General features: G+C 43.6%; 2 protein-coding genes across 7 annotated transcripts in view; one reads left to right on the forward strand and one right to left on the reverse strand.

The window, feature by feature from the left end:
• The window catches only part of LOC114840345 (NLR family CARD domain-containing protein 3-like), a 246,059-nt gene that overhangs the window by 138,958 nt on the left and 87,391 nt on the right, over positions 1–19,710 (forward strand). The gene's annotated exons all lie outside the window — the stretch shown is intronic.
• Positions 1–19,710, reverse strand: part of LOC114840365 (NACHT, LRR and PYD domains-containing protein 12-like) — a 360,864-nt gene that overhangs the window by 6,463 nt on the left and 334,691 nt on the right. For 3 of the 6 annotated variants that reach the window (XM_034295447.1, XM_034295448.1, XM_034295446.1), the window contains 3 exons: positions 15,184–15,357; positions 12,600–12,773; positions 7,163–7,336 (listed from right to left, as the gene is read on the reverse strand). In XM_034295447.1, the coding sequence (XP_034151338.1) occupies positions 7,163–7,336; positions 12,600–12,773; positions 15,184–15,357 (522 nt within the window). The other 3 variants (XM_034295450.1, XM_034295451.1, XM_034295452.1) reach the window with 3 other exon arrangements.

Raw genomic sequence — 19,710 nt, forward strand, 5'->3', positions numbered from 1 at the left:
TTGACACCGTCTGAACCAAATAAGTTTATCTTGGTCTCATCAGACCACAGGACATGGTTCCAGTAATCCATGTCCTTAGTCTGCTTGTCTTCAGCAAACTGTTTGCTGGCTTTCTTGTGCATCATCTTTAGAAGAGGCTTCCTTCTGGGACGATAGCCATGCAGACCAATTTGATGAACTATATCTACATTTTATCACATGGGGGCACTTTTGAAAAACAAATATGATTCATAATTCATTTGGAGAATCTATGATTAAACAGTGCTTATGGATCTCTCTTCTCAAAAGCGGTGCAAAAAGGCCAATTGTAGCTAAATGCTGAAACACATTCAATGCTGTTTGTAGCTTTAATTCTTATTATTCTTCTTTGGCGCAGTGGCATTCAAATTTGCCTCATGTTGCCGCTGTCACAAGGCTCCAAATGTGCACTTTTTGGAAGGTCACTACGCTTACCCCGTGTGACCTAGAGTCTTAAAACTTGTTTTTTACATATATCTCCTCACAATGAAAGTTTTGCCATTGGGACTATAAAATCTGCCATGATGGATTTTCCGCATTTTGGGATTTTATGAAAAACACTTTAAAATATAACTCCTCTGGCACCAAATTACCCATCTTCACAGGCCTTCATATTTGGCATCTATGGAAGAATATCTTCAAAAGTTAAAGAAGCCAGGTCAGTATGTCAAAAAACATGGCCACTAATGACCAATGAACATGTGCAAGGGCATGGTTTTGCAGATATATGCACACAACTACTACAAGGATAATGGTACTATAATTCTACTTGTTTAATATGTTGACAAAGATGATATGACAAAAATTACTTCAATAATATTTTCATTAACCACACGGTGGCGCAACTGAGGTTTCACACATTTGCAAGCTCACCACCTTACCCCGTTTGAGTTAAGAGCCTTGAAAAAGAGGTAGATAAGCCCATCTCCTCACATGGAACATATTTGCAATTGGGACTAATTAACTCAACCATAATGTTTTTTCTGCAATTACAATTTTGTGAAAAACACCATGCATTTCACTAGGAAAATCACCAAAATCAGCAATTTAACTCAGAGACACTAAACTTTCTCAAGATGTTAAACACTATGAGGTGTCTGAGACACTGCTATTTTTTATCACACCGGAGCCAATGATTCTTTGGCTTAACAAGCTAAACAGTTTCCCAGTCAAAGTGACAATGAACAATGGAATTATAAAACCAAGCACATTCCAGCACAATAAGTGGCTGCATGCCTCTAAAAGTGAATTGCTGTCTGCCAGGATACCATTGAAGAAGTCACTCAGCTAATGTAGCTGACTGTAGGTAGCAAGCACAACACCATTTCAGGTGATTACAATGATCCAGTTCACTATTTCAGTTCAAATGGACACATTCTGCTAAGGTAGGTAATCTATTTACAAACAGTTCAGTGATGCTACCTTATGTTAGCAATGCAGTTAGTGTAAGCTAATGCTGGCTAACATTACTACTAAAACTCCATGTTAGCTAACGTTGCTATACAATTTAGCACCCCTCCGCCTTAGCTAACATTAGTTGGCGTTAGCTAACGTTCTATTAGCGAAAGCATAAACATTGCTAAAATGTTTTGCTAGTAACGCTAATGGGATTTAGCTAATGCGAGGTGGCTAATACGAGCTACCATTACTGACTTAGTAAAAACTCAGGTAGCAGGACATTGTTTCTAAACAGTACAGTAGGACCAAACAGCAGGGTAAAGTTAGCTGACACTGCTAACAACTATGATTGTAGATAGGTTTGCTGGTTATCATGGTTGAAAGCTAGGTAGAGAATGTTGAGAACTAATTAGCTACTTAGCCCCAGTTAATAATGTTTATGTCAATTTATATGAAACCTAGCTTTACGCTGCTGTAGTCTGACATTCCAATACTTCTCCATATTGCCAAAACATATTACAAGAATGCATTGTGCAGCATGTACAGTACTGCATGAAGAGAGGCAGAAGACGCCGCATAACAAACACAGGTGAAAGACAAGGACTAATCATCTAACAAGGACAGGAACTCCAAATAAGGACATGTCTAGAGCCTGGCTGACATATCGGTTGACCAACATTATTGGTAAATATTAGCAGTTTACCGATATATTTGTACATGTGATATTTTCACTGATAAGTAACATATATATTTGCTTGCAATTCATTATGGTCCGAAAGAAGGCACTCTTTCTCATGGGATACAAGTTTGATCACATGAGGACATCATCTAAACTTTAAAAAAGAGAAAACGAGCTGCATATAAAGGTGAGTTAAAAACAGCTTCCTGGTGTAAACGTCCCACAAAATGCACACAAAGTTTAATGTTGCATAAATACGTTTTTACAATTAATCTAGTTTGCTGGTATGGCTAAACTCAGTTACTGAGTAGAAGGCTAACTAGCCTACTGTAGCTAGCTACTGAATCTATATTGTTTCAGAATTTGCCTTTTAAGTAAAGTGCCTATAGTGTTTACTACTCCAGCACTGGCATTAAAATGTTTAACAAAACTTGTGGTTTTCAAAAAGTCAACACCTGCATTTCACCATTTCCATGACATTTACTATACCCTGCTAACTAGCTCTCTGGGACAGGTAGTATGATGAATGAAAATTAAGTGCATGTAATAACAGAGAGCACCACAGTTTTGGGCAAAACGATTTACCTTGGAAAAGGTATGAGATAAATACGTTTTACTTTGTTGTCAAATTAATAACAGCATTGTAGCAAAGCTGGAAATGAAATGTGTCTTATTACATTTTTATTTTATTCATTGGAATACTAGTATAGCATATCTCCCTTATTTGGGGACTAGTGATGGGAAGTTCGACTCTTTCTGCTGACTCGGATCTTGTCCTACTCTTGTCTTAATAGAAAAATCTGCAGATATTATCAGTACCTGCAAATATTTCCCACCCAAAATCGGTATTGGGTACAAAAATCCCATATAGGTCGGATCTATACATGCCACAAACCAGCAGAGATACAAAACTAAAATATGAACTGTAACAATCCCGTTCGGCTGGAATCGTAACAATTTCATAATTAAAGCTGTGACGAAGATGCAACAGGAAACATTTCACTTTAAAAATTAACCTGTTATATTAGAAGAACATTGTGAACATTGAACATCTACCTCATTTTACCACGGTATGAAAACACTGTAATTAGATGAGCAACATCTGTATATACACATTTTGTAAACTAGCATCAATACCACTCAGATGTTTGTGTGATGTCAGAATCTCCTCATTCACATTGCATTGTTACTTTGAAACATAACTCAGTAAAACTGTATTGAATTAGTAGTTATTTGAAAACGGAATGGTGAATTGGACTATCCCGTCAGTACTTTCCTTTTTTTTTTACTTTGAAAAGACCACACTTGACAATATGAATACGATTGAAACGTGTTTACGTGAGCTTCCACCATTTGCACCTGTGGCAAAAATCAGAGAGCGAGAAAATTGTCAAGGGTGCAGGAACTAATTAGATAATATTAATATTTTTGACCCCTCCAAGAACTGCCACCTTAACGTGGTGGAGGGGTTTGAGTACCCGAGTGACCCTAGGAGCTATGTTGTCTGGGGCTATATGCCCCTGGTAGGGTCTCCCAAGGCAAACAGGTCTTAGGCGACGGGTCAGACTAAGAGCGGTTCAAAACCCCTTAATGAAGAATAAAATTTTGAGTACCGTGACGTCGCCCGGTATGGCGCAGCCGGGGCCCCACCCCGGAGCCAGGCCCGGGGTTGGGGCTCGAATGCGAGCGCCTGGTGGCCGGGCCTTCCCCCATGGGGCCCGGCCGGGCTCAGCCCGAACGGGTGACGTGGGGCCGCCCTCCCGTGGGCTCACCACCCACAGGAGGGACCATAAGGGGCCGGTGCAAAGAGGATCGGGCGGCAGTCGAAGGCAGGGGCCTAGACAACCCGATCTCTGGACACAGAAACTGGCTCTAGGGACGTGGAATGTCACCTCGCTGGCGGGGAAGGAGCCTGAGTTAGTGCGTGAGGTTGAGAGGTTCCGATTAGAGGTAGTCGGGATCACCTCTACGCACGGCTTGGGCTCTGGAACCACACTCCTTGAGAGAGGATGGACTCTTCACCACTCTGGAGTTGCCCATGGTGAGAGGCGGCGGGCTGGTGTGGGTTTGCTCATAGCTCCCCAGCTCTGCCGCCATGTGTTGGAGTTTACCCCGGTGAACGAGAGGGTCGTTTCCCTGCGCCTACGGGTCGGGGATAGGTCTCTCACTGTTGTTTGTGCCTACGGGCCGAACCGCAGTGCAGAGTACCCGACCTTCTTGGAGTCTCTGGGAGGGGTGCTGGAAAGTGCTCCGACTGGGGACTCTATTGTTCTACTGGGGGACTTCAACGCCCACGTGGGCAACGACAGTGACACCTGGAGGGGCGTGATTGGGAGGAACGGCCCCCCTGATCTGAACCCGAGTGGTGTTCAGTTATTGGACTTCTGTGCTAGTCACAGTTTGTCCATAACGAACACCATGTTCAAGCATAAGGGTGTCCATCAGTGCACGTGGCACCAGGACACCCTAGGCCGCAGGTCGATGATCGACTTTGTTGTCGTCTCATCTGACCTGCGGCCGTATGTCTTGGACACTCGGGTGAAGAGAGGGGCGGAGCTGTCAACTGATCACCACCTGGTGGTGTGTTGGATCCGATGGTGGGGGAGGAAGCTGGACAGACTCGGCAGGCCCAAGCGTACTGTAAGGGTCTGCTGGGAACGTCTGGCCGAGTCTCCTGTCAGAGAGATCTTTAACTCCCACCTCCGGCAGAGCTTCGACTGGATCCCGAGGGAGGTTGGAGATATTGAGTCCGAGTGGACCATGTTCTCCACCGCCATTGTCGAAGCGGCCGCTCGGAGCTGTGGCCGTAAGGTCTCCGGTGCCTGTCGAGGCGGCAATCCCCGAACCCGGTGGTGGACACCGGAAGTAAGGGATGCCGTCAAGCTGAAGAAGGAGTCCTATCAGGCCTGGTTGGCTTGTGGGACTCCTGAGGCAGCTGACGGGTACCGACAGGCCAAGCGGGCTGCAGCCCGGGTGGTTGTGGAGGCAAAAACTCGGGCCTGGGAGGAGTTCGGTGAGGCCATGGAGAAGGACTATCGGCTGGCCTCGAAGAGATTCTGGCAAACCATCCGGCGCCTCAGGAGAGGGAAACAGTGCCCTACCAACGCTGTTTACAGTAGAGGTGGGCAGCTGTTGACCTCAACTGAGGATGTCGTCGGGCGGTGGAAGGAGTACTTCGAGGATCTCCTCAATCCCGCTGACATGTCTTCCATTGAGGAAGCAGAGGATGAGGGCTCAGTGGTGGACTCGTCCATCACCCGGGCTGAAGTCACAGAGGTGGTCAAGAAACTCCTCGGTGGCAAGGCACCGGGGGTGGATGAGATCCGCCCTGAGTACCTCAAGTCTCTGGATGTTGTGGGGCTGTCTTGGTTGACACGCCTGTGCAACATCGCGTGGCGGTCGGGGACAGTGCCTCTGGGATGGCAGACCGGGGTGGTGGTCCCTCTTTTTAAGAAGGGGGACCGGAGGGTGTGTTCCAACTATAGGGGGATCACACTTCTCAGCCTCCCCGGGAAAGTCTATGCCAGGGTTCTGGAGAGGAGAATACGGCCGATAGTAGAACCTCGGATTCAGGAGGAACAGTGTGGTTTTCGTCCGGGCCGTGGAACACTGGACCAGCTCTATACCCTCTACGGGGTGTTGGAGGGTTCATGGGAGTTTGCCCAACCAATCCACATGTGTTTTGTGGATTTGGAGAAGGCATTCGACTGTGTCCCTCGCGGCATCTTGTGGAGGGTGCTTGGGGAATATGGGGTCCTGGGTCCTTTGCTAAGGGCTGTCAGGTCCCTATACAACCGAAGCAGGAGCTTGGTCCGCATTGCCGGCAGTAAGTCAGACTTGTTCCCAGTGCATGTTGGACTCCGGCAGGGCTGCCCTTTGTCACCGGTTCTGTTTGTAATTTTTATGGACAGAATTTCTAGGCGCAGCCAGGGGCCGGAGGGTGTCAGGTTTGGGGACCACACGATTTCGTCTCTGCTCTTTGCAGATGATGTTGTCGTGTTGGCCCCTTCTAACCAGGACCTTCAGCATGCACTGGGACGGTTTGCAGCCGAGTGTGAAGCGGTGGGGATGAAAATCAGTACCTCCAAATCCGAGGCCATGGTCCTCAGTCGGAAAAGGGTGGCTTGCCCACTTCAGGTTGGTGGAGAGTGCCTGCCTCAAGTGGAGGAGTTTAAGTATCTAGGGGTCTTGTTCACGAGTGAGGGAAGGATGGAACGGGAGATTGACAGACGGATCGGTGCAGCTTCTGCAGTAATGCGGTCGATGTATCGGTCTGTCGTGGTGAAGAAAGAGCTGAGCCGCAAGGCGAAGCTCTCGATTTACCAGTCAATCTACGTTCCTACTCTCACCTATGGTCATGAGCTTTGGGTCATGACCGAAAGGACAAGATCCCGGATACAGGCGGCCGAAATGAGTTTTCTCCGCAGGGTGGCTGGGCGATCCCTTAGAGATAGGGTGAGAAGCTCGGTCACCCGGGAGGAGCTCAGAGTAGAGCCGTTGCTCCTCCACATCGAGAGGGGTCAGCTGAGGTGGCTTGGGCATCTTTTTCGGATGCCTCCGGAACGCCTTCCTGGGAAGGTGTTCCGGTCCCATCCCACCGGGAGGAGACCCCGGGGAAGACCTAGGACACGCTGGAGGGACTATGTCTCCCGGCTGGCCTGGGAACGCCTCGGTGTCCCCCCGGAAGAGCTAGAGGAAGTGTCTGGGGAGAGGGAAGTCTGGGCATCCCTGCTTAGACTGCTGCCCCCGCGACCCGGCCCCGGATAAGCGGTAGAAGATGGATGGATGGATAATATTTTTGAAGAGCATGTATGATTAAATTGCAAACAGGACCGATAACTTGTAGTGTGTTATTGTATACTGGCATTAGTAGTCACTGGGTAAAATCTCCATGGACAAATATAATAGAAGTGGGGATGAAGTAGAAAAAAATCCCAAACACTCCAGATTACTTCACTGCATATTTTAGAACTGTAGGGATCAAAAAATCATTATGCAACATCATAACCCCGAGTCAGCCTGACGGACCAAATTTGTGTGACAAATGCAAACTATTATCCTACTCACCTCACAGTCTCCAGTCTACATTGTGGATCCTCCAACAGAGCAGAGAGCTGCTTCACTCCCGTATCCTTCAGTTCATTGTTACTCAGATCCAGTTCTTTCAGATATGAGGGGTTTGACTTCAGAGCTGAGACCAGAGAACCACAGCCTTCCTTTATGACCAAACAGCCTGACAGCCTGCAGAGAGTCAATCATTATTTCACCAACTGATTTTGCCATTAAATCCGTCTTGTGTAGGTCCCTGTAATATCAGAATTATTTTTTTCCAAATTCCGTGATAACTGTTTTATTTTTTTAGGATTCTGTTTTAATAATACATCGCCATATAAAAACACTAGACAGTAGTGGTTTCCGGGCAGGTCAGCCATTTTATTCACCTGCAACAGCTTGCAACTTGTGATAACTAGTACTGTCAAATGACTGAAATAATGAATAACGATTAATCGCATAAACATACAGTATCTCACAAAAGTGAATACACCCCTCACATTTTTGTAAATATTTGATTATATCTTTTCATGTGACAACACTGAAGAAATTACCCTTTGCTACCATGTAAAGTAGTGAGTGTACAGCTTCTATAACAGTGTAAATGTGTTGTCCCTTCAAAATAACACAACACGCAGACATTAATGTCTAAACCGCTGGCAACAAATGTGAGTACACCCCTAAGTGAAAATGTCCAAATTGGGCCCAAAGTGTCAATATTTTGTGTGGCCACCATTATTTTCCAGCACTGCCTTAACCCTCTTGGGTATGGAGTTCACCAGAGCTTCACAGGTTGCCACTGGAGTCCTCTTTCACTCCTTAATGACGACATCACGGAGCAGGTGGATGTTAGAGACCTTGCGCTCCTCCACCTTCTGTTTGAGGATACCCCACAGATGCTCAATAGGGTTTAGGTCTGGAGACATGCTTGGCCAGTTCATCACCTTTACCCTCAGCTTCTCCTCACCTGGTTGCCACCACACATGCCTGACACCATCTGAACCAAATACGTTTATCTTGGTCTCATCAGACCACATGACATGGTTCCAGTAATCCATATCCTTAGTCTGCTTGTCTTCAACAAACTGTTTGCAGACTTTCTTGTGCATCATCTTTAGAAGAGGCTTCCTTCTGGGACGACAGCCATGCAGACCAATTTGGTGCAGGTTGTGTCGTATGTTCTGAGCACTGACAGGCTGACCCCCCACCCCTTCAACCTCTGCAGCAATGCTGGCAGCACTCACACGTGTATTTCCCAAAGACAACCGCTGGATATGACGCTGAGCATGTGCACTCAATTTCTTTGGTCAACCATGGCAAGGCCTGTTCTGAGAGGAACCTGTCCTGTTAAACCGCTGTATAGTCTTGGCCACCGTGCTGCAGCTCAGTTTCAGGGTCTTTTTTTTTTTCAGATCCTCGGAGAGTTCTTTGCCATGAGGTGCCATGTTGAACTTCCAGTGACCAGTATGAGGGAGTGTGAGAGCGATAACACCAAATTTAACACACCAGCTCCCCATTCACACCTGAGACCCTGTAACACTAACGAGTCACATGACACAGGGAAGGGAAAATGGCTAATTGGACCCAATTTGGACATTTTCACTTTGGGGTGTACTCACTTTTGTTGCCAGCGGTTTAGACATTGTAGCAAAGTGTCATTTCTTCAGTGTTGTCACATGAAAATATATAATCAAACATTTGCAAAGATGTGAGTGGTGTACTAACTTTTGTGAGATACTGTATGTCAAATCAAGATGGCGGCGCATATGGCTGTCTTATTTTGTGTGTTAATTCAGTGTTCTATGACAATTCTCTGATTGTTTTCTCAAGAGAGGAGTTCATGAACATCAGGGAAACAACTCCTATGGATTTATTCCCAGATTTTCTCGTAACATCCGTTGAATTAATGTTTACCTGAGGTGCTAATACGCTCTAGGTGACGTGGACTACAGACTCCGCTACCTGGAATATTCCTCGCCAATGTGCGTTCACTTAGCAATAAACATGATAAACTTCACTTGCTATTGGGGAAAAAGAGAGATCTCTTCTCATCTTCCACCTTGAGTTTCATGGAACCGTGGCTGTGCGGATCCATACTGGACTCAGCTCTGCAATTGCCGGGTTTCTCAATCATCCTGGCGGATCGCGACACAGCACTCTCGGGCAAAACGAAGGGAGGAATATGTTTCTACATTAACAATGTCTAAGGCAATGATGTTATAGTCTACTACTACAGTAATGTTCTACTGACCTGGAATATTTTTTTTATCAACTGCAATCCTACCTAGAGCCCTAGGGAATTCTCATCATTTATCCTAGCCAACGTGCACGAGACACAACGGCAGCTGACCAAACACATTCTCCAGACTGAGCAGTAATGGCCAGACTCCTTAGTTATTGTTCTAGGTGACTTCAACAAAGGTAACCTAAGCCAAAAACTCCCCAGATATAAACAGTTTATTGTCTATCATGCTGTACCCCGCACTGCTCTAGGACTCTCAGACCACATCATGGTCCATCTAATACCCACATACAGGAAACATTTTTTTAAACCTGTTGTGCAAAGGTCAAAGATCTGCAGCAGTGAAGCAACAGAGGAACTGCGTGCGTGTCTGGAATGCACTGATTGGGACATTGTTAGGTCTGCCACTCATGGTCTTGATGAGTACACTGATGCTGTCACAACATATATTAGCTTCTGTGAGGATAGCTGTGTACCAACATGGACCAGGGTGAGTTACAACAATGACAAACCGAATTCAGACAGCTGTGTTTGGAAAAGGAGGAGGCATTCAGGAATGGGGACAGAGACCTGTACAGAGAGGCTAAATACAGCTTTGGTAACGCTGTGAAGGAAACCAAGCGCCTGTATGGAGAGAAATTAAAAGAACAGTTCTTGACCAATGACTCCAACAGATTACCAACTACACTGTGTGCACAATTATTAGGCATATCATATTCCTCAATATTTATTTTATTGTTGGACAAACACAATGCCCTCAGTCAATCCAAAATATAATTTCACCACAAACCTGAATGTTTAACAAAGGAAAAGTGAGTTTTGATCTTACTCAGGGGAATACATAAGTGTGCACAATTACTAGGCAACAACTAGTGTGCACAATAATTAGGCAACTAAATAACAAAATAAATTTCTCCAACTTACTTGTTTATTTTAAATTTTGTGCAACAAATAAGTAATACAAAATTAAAAACAACATTTCTGGCCTTTCATTGACCGATATTCAGCCACCCTTCTTTCATTGACTGCCATGAGACTTCCACCAATGCAGTCTGTCAATTTCCTGATCTGTTCATGATCAAATTTCACTGAAGCAGCAACCACAGCCTCCCAAATGCTGTTTACTGACTGTAAATCTCATGTTTGAGAAGGGTCCACAAGTTCTCAATAGGATTGAAGTCAGGTAAGGAAGGGGGCAAAGTCATTATTTTGCTTGCGAGCCAAGCAGTGGAGTACTTGGATGCATGTACTGTTCGTTATGCAGAACAATGAGGAAGCATTGTCCTGCATAAATAACATGAACTTCTTGAATGCTGAGGACTTCTTCCTGTACCACTTGAAGAAAGTATTTTCCAGAAACTGGCAGTAGGTATGGGAGTTGAGTTTCAGTCCATCTTCAACCCAAAAAGGTCCAACTACCTCATCCTTAATGATAGCAACCCATACCAGTACCACTCCTCCACCTTGCTGGCGCCTGACTGAAGTGGTGCCATGTCCATTAGTGATCCAGCCCATCCATCTAGTCCATCAACAGTCACTCTCATTTCATCTAACCATAAAACCTTTGAAAAATCGGTTTTGCCCAATCAATACGCTTGAACTTGTGAATCTTATTTGAACCAAAAGCATATGATGGTGCATTTCTACACTGCCATCAGAGTCATCCTGACCTCCACAGTCTGGTACACTAGCAAAGACAAGAGCAGGCTGCAGCGCATCACACTCTGCAGAGAGGGTGATAGGCTGCAATCTGCCATCTCTAAACAAACCTACACACCTCCAGGATACAGAGGCAAGAGGCAATGATTGGGGCTGACCCCTGACCCTGGTAATGGACTATTCAGAGTTCTCCCCTCTGGCAGAAGGCTGAGGTCTATCAGGATGAAAATATCTCGCCACAAGAAAAGTTTCTTTCCTACAGCAGTATGAACATACAGTATGAACATGAACATGCTCCCAGTATCAAATTGACTATAGACCGCTCACCATATACACACACAACCCTCAACTGAACAAAATCTTCCACCTTTTAGTTATTTTTTAGTTATTTATTAATGCACAGTCTACTATTTTTATGCTCTATTGGTATCCTATGTAAATGTAAACAGAAAGTTGCTGGTCTATGATCCAATAATTCTACCATCTTCTACCATTGTGCTCTTGATCAAAGCACCAAGTACAATAAGAATAATGTTAGGATTCTGTTTAAAACACCCATCAGCCCCTCTCCCTGGAAAGGGATCAGTTTCAGAAAACCGTCAGAGGAGAGGCTGTTCTTGTAGTTATTCCTATTTCCAACGTGCCTGAGTGAGCTCAAAGTTTCTAGCAGTGTTCTGGTGCTGATCTACTGTTATAATGAGTGAGGTAGGCTATATCAGCATCTGCACACAACATAATTAAACCATCCATGATTCCTGCCTCACCTTGCTAGATTTTATATTGCTTGACAATGTTGTTTGAATAGGTGCAGATGCTTTAATTTCTTTGTTTTGTTACCCATTTTCTTCCCTCCCAATTTCACGATATCCAACTGTCTATTACAGCCTTTCCTTATCTCAAATCTCAACAGACGTTTCGGGATAATCAAAAGATTGAGACATTTACTATAAGCATGTTTCAACAAGCCATTCTAATTCTTATCACACAGCTCGCTCAATGGGGAAATGTTTATCTGATACACGTGTGCTTGAGGGTAACACAATACCGTTTTACAAACATGACTGAGATTAGTCAGCCACTCTACCACAAGGAGTCGCTAGAGTGCAACATGACAAGGCAGCCCTGTGTGACTTCCACCCATCAACCTGGGCAGTATGCTGCAACCAGGCAATTCCTGAAATCAATGTTGGCAATGGGAAGGTTCAAATCCCTATGAGACAACAGGGAAAAATGAAGGAATGTCTTCAAAAGGAAACAGTGTAATAATAACAATATATTGGAAATGATCGGTGGCTCAGAGGACATCGGAGGAGGGATATTAAGATTACAGATTAAATGTTTGACACACTTGAAATAACAGAACATTTAAAGATTATACAGATCTGCTGGGATGTCTTACAGGGTTTGGTCTTTACCAGGTATGGAGGCTCGGACCTACTGGCAGCTCAAAGCAGGTGGAGGTGAGAACAAAGCAGATGTTTGTTTTTCCTTTTTGTTGTCTTGCCCCTGTGTTTTGTTGTCATGTTTATTGTGGTGTAGTCAGTTACTCACCTCAGAGTCTCCAGCCTACATTGTGGGTCCTTCAGCAGAACAGAGAGCTTCTCCACTCCTGTATCCTTCAGGTCATTGTAACTCAGATCCAGTTCTTTCAGGTGTGAGGGGTTTGACTTCAGCGCTGAGACCAGAGAAACACAGCCTTCCTCAGAGATTCCACAACCTGACAGTCTGGAAAAAGATTATTAAACTATAGATGACACAATGGTAATGCCACCAATGGTGCATACATTCAAAACTGACAATAATTGACACTAGAATGAAATCTCATTTCAAGAAAAGAGGAGTGGTGTAGCAGGAATGTTAACTTTAGAGGTGTGGTTTAAATGAAGATTTGTTTTTGGAAAAGTAGGCCTGCAATGATTATTAGATGAAGTTGTCTTATTTGTCTCCATTTCCGTATCGGCCATTTATAAGTCATATTGCCTATTAGCCTACATACAGAATTTCTGGAAACTGAACACAACGATCTCACACATTACCTGAACATTTTTTGATCCTACAGGCAGCAGTGAGACCACACAGCGACACAAAAGCAGGTAAAAGTATCTAAACTCCTGAATATATTAAATAAAGAAATACTGATAACCATATGTTGTAATATGGGCTCAGAATTGATTTTGTTCCTCTGTTCATCCACAATGCTTTTGTTTTCCTCAGATTTAATTGTTTTTCCTCACCTTACTAGTATACTAAACAAATATGCAAACATTTCTATAATGTTATTGTGGTACAGATCATAAAAGAAAATCAGTCAATTAACAGATCCATTAGGGCCTGATCAATGAATTTCATGATTGGCAATACAGATATGCCCATATAAAAATGTCTGGGGTCTTATATTTCAGCTCATGAAACATTGTACCAAGATTTCATATGCTGTTTATATTTTAGTTCAATGTAAATGCCACACCACATAAACTGTGAGTCATGTATTTTCTTTCAATTATTCAAATAATCTTGCATTTAATGCACAGAATAAATGATTATCAAAATGAACAGTAGAAGTGCACCTCCTGGAAATATGTAATAATATGTTGTTGTGTTGTTTTTCATGGTGGCTCTACAGGTTGTGGGGGTTCACTTCCATGTCCAGGGATTTTCCGTCATATAAAACTTAAAGGCGATGGCCTTCTCAAAATCTTGCACCGCCTGTGTGTCGACATGTTAAACATGATTTTGCGTTCATTCATTTAATAGAGAATGTGCCCGTAGGAGGAAAGGTTTTTCCTATTGGTAGTGATGCCAGATGGGCTCTGCCATTATCAGATTATTTGTAAAGGGCTTGGGAAGGTTGATTTACAGATTTTTTATCATTGTTGCCCTTCCAAAATGTAAACCCGGGTCGCCCACATGAAAGGCTGTGTCTTTAACTACTACGCCACAGAGCTATACGTTTACTGGGTGTCGGTATAGCCTCTTGACATTATATCATTTTGTCACACATTAACATCACGTCAAGTTTGAATATTTCTTTAGACACCATTAACCATTGTGTTAAACTGAGTAACGTATCTTATTAAGTTTACCTCCACCTACGGTGACCACATTGTCAAACCCCCAAACTGGGACCCTTGTGTAATGTATGCGCTTATACACCCATGTTGGTCATCATGCGTACTTGTAGTTTGTGGAGCGGGGGTGCTTTGAGCTTTGATGAGAATTGTTGCTTTGCTACGCAGTATGCAGTTGTTTGTTTGGCTCATATTGGTAGTGAATGTCGGAAACCGGGAAATTCTTGTCGGGACCCAAACAACCAGCTTGAAACTGGGACAATCCGGGACGTCTGGTCACCCTACCTCCAACACAATTAGCATTTATGAATTGTATGGCTTTTGCCACTGGTCGTTTTAACAGCTCATTAGCCATTCGTGAATTACACTGATACAATAACTACTGTATCAATATAGGTGATGATAACTGACTTTTTCGTAGAGTGAAAAGACAAGAGAATCGTGTAGTCAGCAAAGTTTTTGTCTATCCTGAACGTTTCCTATTACATAGGTACTGAAGGTTGTAGCAAAAAAAACTTTACCCCAAAAAGCATGCACATACCAGAAGTAGTTGCAATATAACCATAAACTGCTACTTTTTTATTTATCCTGAACTAATCCTAATGCAACATTTGTTGTCTGGGAAGAGACTTCAACAGCGGTCCCCTGCATGGCAGTCTGTGTCTCTAACCACTATGCTATTTAACAAGGGGTAATCACTCACTCACTCAATCACTCACTCAGTAAGAGACATTTGCTCTTTTAGTCTGGCTCCGCTCACGTGTATCACAGAGGGGCATCCGGTATAGCGCAGGGTAGCAGGGGTTGGGGTGCCACATTTGCAAACATTTTTGCCAGGAAGAACCCTGATGTCCGACAGGATGTCTGGTGGGGCTTCATCTATCATGCCTTTAGAAAATCCCATTGGGCAGGAGGTTGGGGACTTTGTCCTGCTGGGAACTCAGGGCTGGTGGAGGTTCACCCATGGACAACAGCAGCTGTTTTTAGTCCCCTGTTGTTGTGTAACACTGTTGTGTTGTTATCATGTTAGTCATCACTATGTGATGTATTTTTATTTTTTTACTCACCTCAGAGTCTCCAGTCTACATTGTGGATCCTCCATCAAAGCAGAGAGTTTCTCCACTCCCGTATCCTTCAGGTCATTGTTACTCAGATCCAGTTCTTTCAGGTGTGAGGGGTTTGACTTCAGAGCTGAGACCAGAGAAGCACAGCCTTCCTCAGTGATTCCACAACCTGACAGTCTGGAGAGAGATTATTTTACTGTTTAGATTAGAACTTCAGAATTGTCCCTACAGATTACATCCTTGTCATGTCAACTCTAATTTCATGTATACTTTTAAAAGGGAAATTGCCAATACATGACTCTTAAGAATAGCTTCTTATTAAATGTCCTATACAAATAAATGCCAACTCTTGTGCACACTTTCAAAATTATCATTGACAATACATGACACTAGAATTAAAGTTTCTGTATAGAACAAAAACGTCCTAATTTCCTATATAGAACGTTATCAATGTTGTCAGTCAATAAATATACTGTAGATGTAAGAACAGTCTGTGTGTGTTTGTGTGTGTGTGAGGGGAGTTGCAGGAATGAAAATGAACTAAAAAAAGAGAGGTAGGACATCAATGAATACTAGAGGAAGTTGACTTATGCATTTTGTAAAATATGTTCCATTTTGGCTGTTGGTTACTCATTATATTGCCTACAATCAGTATTTTTGGCAACTCAGAACACAAAAGATACCCTGCCCGAAACCCCAAAGAGCAAGCATTAACAGTGTTGATGCACTGTGGCTGGGAAAAAACCCCTAATAGGCCAGAACTTAGGAAAGAAACCTAGAGAGGAACCAGACTCTGAGGGGTGGCCAGTCCTCTACTTGCAGTGTCGGGTGAAGATTATGAGTACAAGATTATAATAATTTATAAATGCATGTGGTCTGTGTCCAGAGTCTATAAACAGAATTCAAGTCCGCTGTATGACCAGGTGGACAAGGACAGGGACAGTTTTTTTTAAGGCGGACAAATCATCATGTGGGTAACATTACTCTTGGCAGTAAATTTAGATAGACTAGCTAAACCTGCACTTATTACAATTACGTTACTAAGGTGTCTTTGTGTATCCACATTGTTCTTAGCTAGCCTATGTGGGTCTTATGCTGTTGGTTTTTTAAACATCTTTTCTAAACTTTGCTTTCAGGTGATGATGTTTTCTGTAGTTTTGTTCCCGGAGGAGGATGACTGTGTGGCAGCAGTTCCATGCCTGTGGGTCAACAGAGGACTTTGACCACCACACAGCATCACCAGCAGGAAGTCCTTCAGCCACGACAAATTTGCCAGAACTTGTTCACCACCTGAAGACACCTGGGAAGCTGTCCTTTATAAACTCATCAAGCATGCAGGTGAATTTGAAAATATAACAATAATTTGAAACTTGGAATGAAAATGTTTTGCAGGGTAAATGCTTACAAAACCTTAACTTTTCCTAGACACGCCAGAGGAGCGAAAAATCACAGTACTCCAAGGCACCAGAGAGGTACTCCACACCACCATGTAGAGGATGGCTACATAAGTAAGTGTGGGTTCATTCACTTAACCCAGATGCTTAACTTGTTATTAAAGCATGTTGCTTCCAGTTTTATTTGTCAATTTAAATGTATTTTTAAGGGCAAGAAGGCAAAGGTAGGGGGAAGTTTTAGCTCTGCACATGAAGGTAAGAATGAAAATTTTGGCGGACACTGCGATTTGAGTTCTGATTGTAAAATGACCAGATATTTAGGACTGAATAATTAACTGTCTGTCTTTGCTTTCAGAACATTTGGAGAAGATCAAGTGGCTGACTGAAGAGAAGGTCGAACTGAGGGCACAGTTGGCTCTACAATCAGGTAAAAACAAGACTATTGTTGCGCTAGCATGTTATCTTCATGAAACATTTCATTTGTTTCAAAATCATGTCAGACCATTTAAGTACAATATCTGATTACTATATTACAGGAGCCATAAGAAAGAATCCTTCCAACAGGAAAGGCACTGATGAGGCTGTCCAGAACCAGGTCCACAGGTACCAGAAAGGGGCAGCTGACCGTGCAGGTGGGAGAAGACGTTGCGGCAGTACAAGGGACCTGCCGTGCATATGAATGACATCTCCAGCACAACCAATATTGCTGCTAAGCTGCAGTACTGTTTTTTATTTTTAACTGCTGCTATGTACAGCGTTATATATATGATTGCATTATCCTGATTGTAGTTGTAGTGTTATGCCACCATTCATAAGCTTATTGCACTGATTATCTATAATATTCAATAACTATCGATTGCTGCTAGGTCATACTTCTGTATATTACCGCCATTCTAGCCCTTGTTTATTTTGTATTGCATTATGTTTATTTTGTACATTCACATTCAAAAACTGTAATTTTTACCATTACCCATATAACTCCATCTTCATTTCCATTGTCTGACCACAAGATAATTAATTTCTCATTTTCTTCCAACGTACCTCACAACACTGACAAGCTCATAATCTTCTTTCGTAACATCAAAGCTGTTGACCCTCTTCAACTATCAGATGCCATCTGCTCTGCTCTTCTGATTGATTCCACCCTCAAATCACCCGAAGAACAACCAAACCATCTCAACACTGCTGTCAGTCTCCCTCAACTCTCTGGCACCACTAAAGACTAGACATGCTTCTTTCACCTCCTCACCTCCCTGGTTTGGAACCATGAAGCAAGTTGGTTGTCGCCTTGAACGCCGGGTGAGAAAATGTCCACACTGAAGCCTACAAAACACCACCTTTCAGCTTACAGAGATGCCCTCAGTGCTGCTAGGTCCTCCTACATCTCAAACAACAGCTCCTCTATAAACTCCCGGACCCTCTTCTCTACTGTCAGCAAACTACTTCAGACCTCCAATGACTCTCTAGCCCCTACACTAAACTTGCCAACTCTTTTTTTGCAGTTTTTTAAAGATAAAATAACAACAATAAACTCATCACTGTCTAATAAAACGACCACAGCCCCCTTTACTGTTAATCTCCATTTTTGTCCACCTGCTGCCAGGATTCTCACCTCTCTTCATTCAGTCCAGTTGATTCCCCTTACATCACAAAACTCATAATGACATCCAAAAAGACTACCTGCTCTCTCGATCCTCTTCCCACAGTCCTGATTAAAGCCTCCATACTTGCTCTCAGTCCACACATCACAAGCATAGTCAACATCTCCCTTACCTTAACGGTCCCCTCCTGCTACAAAGCTGCTGCTGTCACACCCATCCTAAAGAAACCTGGACTAGACAACACCATCCTTAACAATTTCCACTCAATCGCCAACCTCCCCTTCCAGGCAAAAAACGCTTGAAAGAATTGTTGCCTCACAGCTCCAAGCCCACCTCCTCAAAAATTATCTATGAGCCTCTTCAGTCTGGTTTCCGGCCAATCCATAGCACAGAAACTGCACTCCTCAAAGTTATCAATGACCTTCTTCTCTCTGCTGATGCCGGTTCCCTCAACATCCTGATTCTCTTCGACCTGAGTGCTGCCTTTGACACCATTAACCACCAGATTCTGCTCACCAGGCTCAATGGGCTGGGTGTTGAGGGAACTGCACTCGCCTGGCTGAATTCATATCTCACTATCCGAACCCATTTAATCTCACTCAAAGGCCTAAACTCAGATTCAGCCACAGTCACTCAAGGTGTCCCCCAGGGCTCAGTACTTGGTCCACTACTCTTCATCATCTACATCCTTCCCCTTGGTCAAATCCTCCGTCGCTTTCACATAAATTTACACTGCTATGCTGATGATACACAAATATATCCAGCCACCAAGTCTCTCATCAACCCACCTCTGACCCATATTGAATCCTGCCTGACTGCAATAAAAGCATGGATGAAGGACAACTTCCTCAAACTAAACAGTGACAAAATTGAAACCCTAATCATTGGAACCAAATCCTCCAATCAACAAAACTGGCACTTTCAATCTCAGCATCAATGACACCATTGTTTCTCCATCCCCCCCACGCACGTAACCTTGGCGTCATTCTGGACTCTACACTCTCCTTTGATCACCACAACAAACAGACTGTAAAATCGTATTTCTTCCATCTTCGCAACATCACCAAACTCAGACCTTCCCTCTCCCGTCCTGATGCTGAAACCCTAATACATGCATTCATAACCTCCCATCTTGACTACTGAAACTCCCTACTCACTGGCATCAAATCTACATCCCTCCATAAGCTCCAAATGGTTCAAAACTCTGCAGTCAGACTACTCACTCACACCAAGTCCCAGCAGCATATCACCCCTATCCTCTGTGAGTTACACTGGCTTCCTATCTCCCAACACATCAACTACAAGACCCTCCTTCTGACATGCCACTGGTCGTTTTAACAGCTCATTAGCCATTCGTGAATTACACTGATACAATAACTACTGTATCAATATAGGTGACTATAACTGACTTTTTCGTAGAGTGAAAAGACAAGAGAATCGTGTAGTCAGCAAAGTTTTTGTCTATCCTGAACGTTTCCTATTACATAGGTACTGAAGGTTGTAGCAAAAAAAACTTTACCCCAAAAAGCATGCAC

The sequence above is a fragment of the Esox lucius genome, chromosome 11, assembly GCF_011004845.1.
Source record: "Esox lucius isolate fEsoLuc1 chromosome 11, fEsoLuc1.pri, whole genome shotgun sequence".
Taxonomy (NCBI): domain Eukaryota; kingdom Metazoa; phylum Chordata; class Actinopteri; order Esociformes; family Esocidae; genus Esox; species Esox lucius.